This window comes from Mercurialis annua, linkage group LG6 (genome assembly GCF_937616625.2).
Source record: "Mercurialis annua linkage group LG6, ddMerAnnu1.2, whole genome shotgun sequence".
NCBI lineage: Eukaryota > Viridiplantae > Streptophyta > Magnoliopsida > Malpighiales > Euphorbiaceae > Mercurialis > Mercurialis annua.
In genome coordinates, this window is record NC_065575.1 from 12,813,970 (window position 1) to 12,825,779 (window position 11,810).

An 11,810-nucleotide genomic window follows, 5' to 3' on the forward strand; every position below is an offset into this window, starting at 1 on the left:
TGTTAAATTATATTTTTTAGTAATTAAAATCTAATTTAAATTTTAATTGTTTTTCTAAACCGTCTTAAACCGGAACCGGAACCGAAACCGTCCGGTTCCGAACCGTCATGGAACCGTCTCTTAGGCGGTTCCGGGCCGGTTCCACTTTTTTTTGAACCGTGACCCGGCGGTTCCGAACCGGAACCGCCGGGTTATGAACCGTGGCCACCTCTACCTCAATAATCCTCAACTCAGCCACCTGCTGCAAACCAACTGGCCCAACTCAACTTCCCCATTTAAACTAAACTATGAACCAAAACAAAAACGTGCACACTCATCCTCTTTTAATTTTTCAATTCTTTTCAATGGATTTTAAACCAAATTACCCATTTACACCCCAACCCCAATAATATCATCACCACATTTCTCCAATTCTTAAGTGCAATATGGTCATTTTAAAAGAGAAAAAACAAAAAAAAACATAGGTATAATTAATACCGGCGTGGACTTTTGCTGAATTTCAGATCCACAAAAGCAAAAGTTTTTGGATAAAAACAGAAACAGAAACAAACTCAAAAAAGCTTCTTTCTTTCTTACAACACTTGACAACATGTCTGAAAACGATATCCACCACCACCACCCTGCTCCTCCTCCTCATCCGCCGCCGTCCACGTCATCATCACCACCGCCTAAATCATCTCGCCCCACCACCATAACTCTCCCGCCACGCTCCTTCAATGAAACATTCTTCTCCAGTAATACTTCTACTACTACTACGCCAAATTTGGGCTTGGGCTTTAGTCCGGGCCCCATGACTCTTGTCTCTAGCTTCTTCTCCGACTCCGATGACTTCAAATCATTCTCTCAGCTCCTCGCCGGCGCCATGTCCTCTCCCGCCGCCGTCGTGAAAGCTCCTGCCTTTCCTGTTTCATCAACAGAAGACTGTAAAGTCTCCGCCGGAGATACTTCCCGGCCGGCGAATTTGTCGGTTGTGCCTCCCCCGCCGATGTTTAGTCCGATGGGTCTTCTTGATTCACCTGGGTTCGGTCTATTTTCTCCCCAGGTAGCTAAAGTTTTGATTTTTATTGTTTATTATGAAATTTTGTTCAATTGTCATCGCTCTATTAATAGTTTGGCCAGTTTTATTTATTGCGTTTTTTTCGGGCATGGCATTGAACTTTTGTAAATGGTCCATACATGTGGCTACAGTTATTTGTACGTGTTGATTTTTCTTTTTGGTGGGATACAATTGTTTTGCATTTTTATGAGAGATTCTTTTTGATTTCATAATGACAAAATTGCTAGTGAAATGATTGAATTTTAATGTTAATTGTGCTGTAGTACTGGGTTGTTTATTTCAGTTATTTGTGAGGTTTTCAGGGAGCCTTTGGAATGACACACCAGCAGGCCTTAGCGCAGGTTACTGCTCAGGCTGCACATTCCCATATGCAAAATCAAGCACAGTATTCGTCGTCTTTAACACCGGTTACGGAAATGTCTTCTGCACAATTTTCATCCATCAGTACTGATTCAACTATGCAACAGCAGATGCTAGCGTTGAATCCAAATCCTAGTACGTATGTAAAGGAATTGTCGGATGTTAACTGTGCTGATCAAAGATCCTTAGCTTGTGCTGTTAGTGTCGATAAACCAGCTGATGATGGCTACAACTGGAGAAAATATGGGCAGAAACAGGTGAAAGGTAGTGAATTTCCTCGAAGTTATTACAAATGTACGCATCCCAACTGTCCTGTCAAGAAAAAAGTTGAGCGGTCTCTTGATGGTCAAGTAACTGAAATTATCTACAAAGGGCAACACGGCCATCAACCTCCGCAATCCAATAAGCGTGGGAAGGACGCTGGAAATTTGAATGGAAAGTTGAATAATCAGAGTAATCTTGAACTAGCTTCCCAGTTTCAAAGTGGCAGTGTGAACAAATTGACAGAAAGGAATTATCAGGAATCAAGCCAGGCTACACGTGAACAGATATCTGGGACAAGCAGCAGTGAAGAAGTTGGTGATTCTGAAACTGGTGGAGATGAAAATGATGACGATGAACCCAATTCCAAGAGAAGGTACTTTCTTGTGACTAATTCTGGTCATGCTTAATGGGGTTTGTAGAGGATTGCATGTCTTAAATACTCTGTCTTTTGCAGAAATACAGAAGTCAAGGTAACAGAGCCAGTTTCTTCGCACAGGACTGTCACGGAGCCCAGAATCATTGTCCAGACCACCAGTGAAGTTGATCTTTTAGATGATGGATATAGATGGCGCAAGTATGGGCAGAAAGTTGTCAAAGGCAATCCTTATCCAAGGTGGTTTTTCTTAGTCTATATGATTATAACTTGTAGTGGGAATTCTTTGTCGTAGTCAAACAAAAGTAGTTCACGTTACTCAAACTGATATCCGTTTGCGGTATTTAGATTATTATGCATGTTGATCTGCAGAGTTCAAAAGCCGCCGCCTTTGCCATGTGGAACAGGGTGTAATTTATTACTAATATTTTCTGTTGTCGACTCGTTTAAACTTAGTTCTGTCCGGAACATCTTATATAAGGTGCACAAAAATGCTAATGAATATGCTTATGGTCTTAGGGTGACTGTTGTGTTGGTCAATATCTCAAATGCGAATATTTCTTTCAATTTTCGGTGCCAAAATAGCCGGCACTGGAAAAGGTTGGTGTCCAAACTTTAATGGTAGAATGGTATGTCAATTCCTAGCTTTTAGAAGACTTCTAATATTTTTTTCCAATTTTTAATAATCAAGTCTGGATCCTTTAGCGGTGAAATCTAAAGACTATTTCTCCGCTTGCTCTCAGCTCTGCCTCTAGTCTGTTTGCATTCGGAGAGAATGGTCTGTAGTAGAATCTGTATCATGTTGATACTTTGGACAGATAGGCTGTTATTGGTGCTTATGTTATAGAATGCGTGTACATGTTGCAATGCCTTATAACCTAGGTTCCCATTGCATGTCAATTTTCCCGCTCTCATGCGGCGCAATCTATGTACAAAATTCTTCTAAGCATGTCATCTATAATCTGCAGGAGCTACTATAAATGCACAACTGCAGGCTGCAAAGTTCGAAAACATGTTGAGAGAGCTGCAAGTGACCGAAGAGCTGTAATAACAACATACGAAGGCAAACATAACCATGATTTACCAGCTGCTAAAGGAAGCAGCCACAATGCAGCTAATAGTTATTCATCCGAGTTGAAAAAACAAAATGCAGAGAGGTTTGCTGTAAATAACACAAGAGACTTAAACGCCGCTAATCAACAACCTATAGCACGATTGCGGTTGAAAGAGGAGCAGATAACATAGTTCGTCTGAATTATTGCAGAAATACATCATCCATTTTCATTGGATAAGAAACACCTGTAAGATATCTTTGCCACAATTATGATTTTTCATGCTATATTAGGCCAATGTTTTGATAATGGCCCATGTTACCAACTACAATTTACACACGGAAGAGGAAATTTTAAAGACAAGATAGATGACAGTCAATCTGAGGTAAACTTTCTTGGATTGCTGTATTTACACAGTATAGTATAGTAGGTATAATTCATTGAAAATCCTGTTTTGTGGATTCTTTTGTACATTATCTAAAAGTAATGTTGCATATAGAAATTATACAGTTAAGTTTGGATTTGATATTTGATTATGCACATATTTTTTTACCACTTGTTTTGGTATCTTTCACTGGTTTGGATCAACAATCCCTTCTTACAAACTTCAAAATCAGGACGATCACTTGCATTGCTTAAAATACATTGGAAAGGATGGTAAAGGCAACACATTACAAAACAGGTATTAATTACAATGATATTGATCTCCATGGACAAGTTTAAAAATAACTCTCATAATCTGAACGAAGCAAAAATATAATTTTGTTTTCTTCCCGTCTTTGTCGAAGAAGAAGAAAGAATTTGCAGCCGAGGCCCTGTTGTTCCGAGTGCCTTGTTGAGTCAGTCGTCTCTAGTTACGATAGTGGGTATTTGGCCGTGATTTACAAATTCAATCTTATTTAAGCGCACACCGCACAGCACTTGCTCTGGCAGTTCCTCTGGTTTTTGTGCCTGTCAACATTGTCATTTAAAAAATACATCATCTAAAGAAACTTGCATTTATTCTAGTAGTTTTGTGTTAGCATTAGTGGCTAGATCAGTCAGTACCTGTATGGTTAAGCCTACATTAACGATCCCATGTTTCATACGATCTCGGAATGCTTCAAGTCCTTTCCGAGATATATAGCTGAAACGGTGGATATCTAAATCAATCTCCAAGTAATTCGGTCCCTGCAGGATATGCAAAAGACAATTATTACGCAATGTACATAACATGATCCCTTACATTCAACTAAACAAGTGATGTAGACAAAATGACACCATATGATACAAATGTTGATAAAAGAAATATGGTTTTACCCTATAGAACTCATGTTGGGGCCGCGAAAGCACCGGCTTATCGTTGTAAGCTTGAAGAAGCTTCTTTTCTGTAGACCCCGTCTGCAAATCCTCTGGATTAACCAACCCTGCCAGAATTTTTAGTCTCTCCCTGAAAGGAACCGTGCTCTCCTTTGCAAAGCCTTTAACCTTCTCCATATCATCGTCAACCAATCTCTGATGCAGAAATCAGCAAGACGAATCAGCTACATGATAGAATATGATTAAAGATGAAAAGTAGATGAAATACCTTTATGGTATCTTGAAAATGAGGAGAGATATCTATATCAAAATTTTCAGATACTTTGAAGTATAATACAAGGCTCATTCCTTCCCCATCACATTCACCTTGGAACATGGCAACAGGATAAGTAGGAATCTGCAGCATAAACACCCAAACCCGTAACATATTAAGCCACCACAATTATTTACACAAAGCTAATATTATTAAGAGAGGATGAAATAACCTGTATGTTAACAATTAGAAGTGATGGTACTTTCTCATGTGGTTGGACAAATGGAAGCTCAAGATGTTGAGCAATATGATTTATCTTTCGCGAGCAGGCAAACAAATCGACACCAATTGGTAAATACGGGCTGAAACTTGAAGCAGGGCACTTCTGCTTATCTCTGCATAATAAGTGTGGTTATAACCTAAGGAGTCGAATGTTATGAAAAAAATAAAAGAATGAAGCACAAACAGTAGCTACCTGCATAATTAATAACTTGCCTGAAATAATTCTCGCCACGGAGTCTAAAAACTGAAGGTGAAACTTCAGACCAGCATCCTGGAGTAGGCTTCTCTCCTTTTGAAACGGGTATCTGAAACCCTGCTCTCGGGCGATAAAGCAATCTCCCAGCAGCTGAAACTCGTGAATTGATGTTCAGGATTAGTAAGAAAATGTACTTGAATAGACTGCAGTTTATGTTTCACCAATTATATTCAAACATTCAACTGATAACAAATAAAAATCTGTACTAATGACAAACCACAAAAAGTTCCAGAATTGTTGCTCTAGAAGCTCATAGCTAGCGAGTGTACTTACAAAATTGAGTCTTTTCCTTTCCATCACAAGATTTCCTCTTCAAAACCATAACAACTGTAGATTTTCTTCGATTTTCTTGAACTTTCTCTCCAGAATCATAAGAGAGATCTTTAAGACTTTTAAAACTTCCATAAGAATCATCCATTACTTTCTTTGTCCTACTAGGTACCTCATCACCTTTTGCAACTCCATCTATTTTAAGGTAGCTTTCATAGAACCCCTCATACTTGCTTCCAGTGTCTACGAAGCACGACGCACTCCCGTACTGAAGCACTTGAGCGCTTGGTTTTTGCCCAATTGTACTACCGACTGTAGAAAAACCATCTGACCAACCAAAGGAAAAGATATATAAATCGGGTTGGCTAGAAGCCGAAGAATTGGAGTTCCGTAAATATTCTTGAAGTTGTGGTAAGATGAAGTGTATTACCTCCATGTATACTAATGAAGTCATCATCTGAATCTGAGTCCACAATACTAACAGAGTCAAACCATACTTCCTCTTGGCATATTCCTGCAATATGCGAAATGAATAAAGGCTTCTTCGCACCAAAAGTAAACGACATTTCACTTTCCAAATGAACTCCAAAACACTTCGATTTTAAGATGGAAAAAAAAGAACCAATAAGTAAAAAAGCATACCATTTCCAGCAATTTGGCTGTGGTTCCATTGTAGCTGAGTGTGATGGAAGTTCTTGTTAGTAGCTTCAGATCTTCGGCAAGTAGTTGCTTCACCCTTGTCAAAGTCAAGATGAACAAACTCTCTAACAGCAAAATCCTTTATTCCAGCATCACTGAACTGTTTGATAGGTACATCAGGAACACAAGTGGTAATCTTTCCGCGATGTTTGATAGATTTTTGCTGCCGTTTCCTATGTGATAATATGATGTTTTTATTCGCTGTCGAGACACACGAACCCATTACGACAATGACCTTCGATTAAACAACAACCTAGCAGAAGCTTATTAGAAATACAAGGGACCAAGAACACAAACTTGAACCAAGAAGAGGAACCTGAAAACTGATCCTGCCAAATCAAGATAAAAAAACAGCATTTCATTTAGTACAAAGCTACTTTTTTCTCAAGGTAGGTGACAAAATACTTCTGCAAAACTAAAAAAAATAGAGCCACCAATTGAATATGAAAGTGGCAAACATGAACAGGATCAAAAATAATATTGCTTTTGCAAGTGCTTTTATTTTAACTGTAACAAAAGTTCAAGAAATAAGCACCATCTTTCAACCAAATAACATCAAACTATTACTATATTATATCATTCATTTATCTTTCATTTCATTAAAGTGATTTTGTTTTAACTATGTTCATGAATCAGATTAATTAATTAAGTTACCTCTGACCTCTATATGCATTCCAAGGAAGGAAGACAGCTGCTTGGTTCTCACTCCCAGGCTAGATTCTTAACTAGAGATGAGCTATTGCATTGGAACCTGAAAAAAATAATGAACACCATTTATTATTTCAAGGATATTTCAAATAAAAAACTACAGATTTGTCTAAACAATTCAGTGTAAGTTACTTAAAATCTTAAATATCACATGTAGAGTGGCTAGTTGATGACCTGAGAGAGAATAAAGAATGAAGTTTATGGTGCTATACAATAATTGAAAATCTTAGTGCTTGTAAGAGTGTGGATAGGAACAAATGATTTGGTAAAAGGAATAAAAAAAGAAGAAGCCAAGTTTGTCAGAATAGAAAAAGATTATTAATCATATGATATAAGATAGTGAAAGGCAAGGCAAATCAAAACATAATAAACAAATGAGCATGAAATCATAGGGATACAATACATACACTACCACATGAAGTTTGTATAAATGACACAAAAGAAATGCCAACAAATTGGAAGAAAAAAGGGTCAATGCTGCTCTCGAACCGAACTTGTGTCACGGGATTAAATATTTTTCTTTAATTTTTTTAATCAATAAAAGTTTTATTTCGGGATTAAATAAGTTACTTTTAACTTTTTTAGTCAATTGTATCTTCAAACTTGTCTCTCAGGGTCAAATAAATCACGTATTTAAAAGGGCTAATTGACCTAAATTAAGAAAATCTGAAGACTTAGTTGACCGATAAAATAAAAAATGACTTATTTGACCCTGAAAATACAAATTCAAAAATTTTAGTTGATGCAAAAAAAAAATTAAAATAAACTTATCTATCATGAAGCATAAGTGTAAGGATGGCATTGACCCTTTGTTCAATTTGGAAATGTAGTTATTTTCTTTTGATAATAAAAAAGGGAGATCGTTTGTGCGAGATTTTAAACTTATAATCTAGCAGATTGCTGTCTAATACTTATATCATCTAAACTATACTAATGCAATGAGAAAGAATGTCAAAAAAGAAATAGAAAAAGGTAAAAACATGAAATGATGAGAAAACTTCTTTTTGTTTTTTGTTATTATTAGAGAAGATAGAAATGCATGAGAATGAGACAAAATGCATGAAACAAAAAAACAAAAAGAAAATCAAAGTTAATGAGAAAAGAAAAGAAACCTGAGAATGAAGGAGGGGGAGTCAGCAATATAAGATTTCCCCCATTTTTGTAAGAGACAAGAGAATGAGAATGAGGATGAATTAAGGAAAAAAGAGGGGGCCGATTACTTCGGATCCTATTATTTCGATTTGTTGTAATGACATGCATTTTCAATATCTGTAATAGTAGTATTTAGTAAGTGTTTTCTTTTATATTTTGTCGCCCAACATTGTTTAGGGAGTTTTTTTTCAATTTAATTATGCTTTTTAAAATTTGTTTTATGCCAATTTTTTTCTATTCATAATTATTGGTGTAATTTGCTTAAGTGAAGATCATTTTTAACCAATAAATGAATGTCACGTTAACATCGCGTATGAATTTGAAAAAAAAAATTGGTGTATTTTTATAATAAGTTTGAAAAGCGTGATTAAATTGAAAAAAAAAACGTGTAATTTGGTGAATTTTTATAACAATAACCCAAAAATTTAATTCCCTAGCTAAGACATGGGCAATGCATTTCCTGACCTTCTAACAAAAACTATCGGCAAACTGTCCCAAAAATTACTGACTTTTTTTTTTCAATAGCACTCTGACATTATAAAATCGTTAATTTTACTCTATTTGTATTTCAGACTTTCAATTGTACCATAAATTAAAAATTTCAAACTATTTTGTTACTCTAGATGAAACCATTCAAAACAACTAAATATAAAAATGATATTATATTCTTTTTCACTTAGAAAACTCATGAAAATCTTTTTTCTTTAAAAAAATTCAAATAAGTTTTAAGTGAGAAATTTAGTAGATATTTAATTAATTTTTATTTTTTTCATTAAAAATTAAAAACCAACATTCGTCAACGCATCCAAATCCTCCGCCACCCTCCTCTGACCCTACAACTATCTTTAGAACCGCCAAACCATACGTCTTCTATAGAAAAAGACAAACCCGTCTTCCTCCATGAAAGACCTCGTCTTCCATCGGGAAGACGAACCCAGCTGGGTTCTAGGTTTGTTCATCTTTATTTGTCTACCTAAAAAATAAAAATATTAGCATTTTTTAATTCAGATTCTTCATCTTTATTTGTCTACCTCAGAGTGTTTTATATTTACTTTTTTACTCTTTTATTTTCTTTTTATACTCCATATTTACTCTACATTCACAGCTTCTTCTTCTTCTTCTTCTTTTCTTCTTCTTCTTTTCTTCTTCATCTTTTTCAGTTTATTCTCAAAACAAATTAACAAATCAACAAACTAATTCTAATTTTCAACTCATAATATTTCAAGAAATTAATTCCTGCGAATTTATTATTATTTCATAAAATTTTATTGATAGTTTCAAATCTAGTTTCAAATCCGCTCGAATTTTTAATTCGTAATCAAATCGCATCAGATTTCACTTGAAATTCAAATTCAACGATCATAACTTTCTCCAAAAACAAAGAAAACTGTAAATTTTTAATTTATTTTTTCTCAATGAAAATCTATTAAAAACGGTTTCAAACAGTTTCAAAAACAGTTTCAAACGGTTTCAAACAATTTTAAAAGACATGTTTATTATCATTTAAAAAAAATTATACAATGGTTTCAAACAGTTTACAAGCGTTTCAAACAGTTTCAAAAAAACAGCTTCAAACAGTTTACAAAGATTTCAAACAGTTTACAAAGTTTTCAAACAAATTATAAGGCTTAATACATAGTTTGACCTCTGAACTTGTACCCTTTTACCCATCTAACCCCTAAATTTAACGTCTCACCTATCGAACCTATGAAGTTGTTAAATAATCCGATTTGACCCCTAAACTTGATAAATATGCAAATATTAAACCCTTCGTGTCCACCTGTCACTTGAAACGTTCTAAAAAAAATTGTGTACGGAGGGGTTCAATGTTTACGTATTTATCAAGTTCGGGGGTCAAATCGGGTTATTTAACAAGTTCAGGGGTTTAATAGGTGAGACGTTAAATTTGGAGGTTAGATGGGTAAATGGGTACAAGTTCAGATGTCAAACTATATATTAAGCCCAAATTATAAAGGTTTCACACAATTTCATAAAACACAAGTTGCAACCTTTATCTAAAAACAGTTTCAAACAGTTTACAAAGGTTTCAAACAGTTTTAAACAGTTTCTAAAAACACTTTCAAACAGTTTCAAAAATAACAGTCTCAAACCGTTTACAAAGGTTTCAAACAGTATATAACCGTTTCTAAAAAACACTTTCAAACAGTCTAAAAAATAACAGTTTCAAAGAACAATTTCAAACCGTTTACAAGGGTTTCGAAGAGTATATAACAGTTTCAAAAAAAAAAAACAGTTTCAAACGATTTCTAAAATTAATTAAAAACGTTTGAAAACCAGGTCAAAACATCATTAATCAAGAAACTGACAATTTTTTTAGAAAAAGTTGAAAAAAATTACAGAAAACGATTCTATAATAATTTAAAACAACATAGAAAGAAAAAAGAAGAAGAAGAAGAAGAAGAAGAAGAATTTTCTCATCTATCAACCATCATATTATCTCTTAAACTCTTTCACTACAAACTTTCTCATCTAAGTGAAATTTATTGATTTTGTATTCAAATTTCGTTGTCTTAGAGTTCATTATATAATGTAGAAAAGAGAGAAAGAAGAAGAAAAAGAAAAACGTTGCTGAGAAAAGGAAGAAGAAGAAAAAGAAGAAGAAGAAAAAAGAGAAAAGAGAAAAAGAAGAGAGAGAAAAAGAGGAGAAAGAAAAAACGTAAAGAGAAAGTTGCAGAGAAATGAAAAAAGAGGAAGAAGAAAAAAGAGAGAGGAGAAGAAAGAGAAAAGAAAGAAAGAGAAAAAGAAGAAAGAGAAAAAGATAAAACAATAAGAGTGCACATGTGTCTTACATGAGCGGAGTAAAAATGCTAATAAATTAAAATTCTAATTGTGGTAGAGATAGAAACATTACAAAAAGAGAGTAAAAATTCTAATTTATATTTTTACTCTCTTTTTGTAATGTTTCTATCTCTACCACAATTAGAATTTTAATTTATTAGCATTTTTACTCCACTCATGTAAGACACATGTGCACTCTTATTGTTTTATGTTTTTCTCTTTCTTCTTTTCTCTTTCTTCTCCTCTCTCTTTCTTCTTCTTCTTCTTTTTTCATTTCTCTGCAACTTTCTCTTTACGTTTTTTCTCTCTCCTCTTTTTCTCTTTCCTCTTTTTTCTTTTTCTTCTTCTTCTTTTTCTTCTTCTTCCTTTTCTCAGCAACGTTTTTCTTTTTCTTCTTCTTTCTCTCTTTTCTATATTATATAATGAACTCTAAGACAAAAAAATTTGAATACAAAATTAATAAATTTCACTTAGATGAGAAAGTTTGTAGTGAAAGAGTTTAAGAGATAATATGATGATTGATAGATGAGAAAATTCTTCTTCTTCTTCTTCTTCTTCTTTTTTCTTTCTATGTTGTTTTAAATTATTATAGAATCGTTTCTACCAATACATACCCAAATCATTTTAATCCATAATCCATCATTTTACACTTCAAAATCAATCCAAAACGCTCCAAAACGTCGAATTCAATATGATCACGATAGAAACGGTAAAACAGCCACTAAATCTTCATTTTTCATGGTAGAAACGTGTAACTAACCTTGTTTTGATGCTTGGGAGAGATAGAGGCTTGAATTCCGAAGAGATCGACGCGAAAATCGTTCGAAACGGACGCCGAACGGCGAAACGGCGACGGAACGATTGTAATCGGCGATGGTTTGAAGCTTCTGGAGTCCTTTCCTTCTCGCTGATTCCTTTCTTCACTCAAATGGTAAACTCTTATATTAAATGGCTAAAAGCTCACTTTGATCCTTGTTCTTTTTGTT

At 34.6% G+C, this 11,810-nt stretch overlaps 2 protein-coding genes across 5 annotated transcripts; one reads left to right on the forward strand and one right to left on the reverse strand.

Annotated features, from left to right (window-relative positions):
• The first annotated feature begins 496 nt into the window (after window positions 1-496).
• On the forward strand, window positions 497-3,661 carry LOC126686893 (probable WRKY transcription factor 4). Its single transcript, XM_050381176.2, has 4 exons — window positions 497-1,042; window positions 1,360-2,054; window positions 2,136-2,294; window positions 3,023-3,661. The coding sequence occupies exons 1-4, from the start codon at window positions 590-592 to the stop codon at window positions 3,297-3,299; spliced, it is 1,584 nt and encodes a 527-aa protein (XP_050237133.1). The 5' UTR covers window positions 497-589; the 3' UTR covers window positions 3,300-3,661.
• A 48-nt stretch (window positions 3,662-3,709) lies between these two features.
• Window positions 3,710-8,086, reverse strand: LOC126686895 (uncharacterized). Of its 4 annotated transcripts, none has more exons than XM_050381179.2 (11): window positions 7,986-8,086; window positions 6,827-6,916; window positions 6,109-6,494; window positions 5,897-5,980; window positions 5,470-5,793; window positions 5,154-5,286; window positions 4,891-5,053; window positions 4,674-4,802; window positions 4,406-4,600; window positions 4,154-4,276; window positions 3,710-4,057 (listed from the first exon to the last, which is right to left on the reverse strand). In XM_050381179.2, the coding sequence occupies exons 3-11, from the start codon at window positions 6,386-6,388 to the stop codon at window positions 3,947-3,949; spliced, it is 1,542 nt and encodes a 513-aa protein (XP_050237136.1). In that variant the 5' UTR covers window positions 6,389-6,494; window positions 6,827-6,916; window positions 7,986-8,086; the 3' UTR covers window positions 3,710-3,946. The 4 variants fall into 4 exon arrangements, with proteins under 4 accessions (XP_050237136.1, XP_050237134.1, XP_050237135.1 ...); XM_050381177.2 differs by having other exon boundaries at window positions 6,820-6,916; XM_050381178.2 differs by lacking the exon at window positions 7,986-8,086 and adding an exon at window positions 7,048-7,068 and having other exon boundaries at window positions 6,820-6,916.
• Between the last annotated feature and the right edge of the window lie 3,724 nt (window positions 8,087-11,810).

Coding starts and splice junctions, on each gene's coding strand:
- LOC126686893 (XM_050381176.2), top strand. CDS start 590: ATGTCTGAAAACGATATCCACCACCACCACCCTGCTCCTCCTCCTCAT. Junction 1,043..1,359: donor TCGGTCTATTTTCTCCCCAG/GTAGCTAAAGTT, acceptor TGAGGTTTTCAG/GGAGCCTTTGGAATGACACA. Junction 2,055..2,135: donor GAACCCAATTCCAAGAGAAG/GTACTTTCTTGT, acceptor TGTCTTTTGCAG/AAATACAGAAGTCAAGGTAA.
- LOC126686895 (XM_050381179.2), bottom strand. CDS start 6,388: ATGGGTTCGTGTGTCTCGACAGCGAATAAAAACATCATATTATCACAT. Junction 5,794..5,896: donor CTTCATTAGTATACATGGAG/GTAATACACTTC, acceptor TTGGTTGGTCAG/ATGGTTTTTCTACAGTCGGT. Junction 5,287..5,469: donor AAAGGAAAAGACTCAATTTT/GTAAGTACACTC, acceptor CACGAGTTTCAG/CTGCTGGGAGATTGCTTTAT.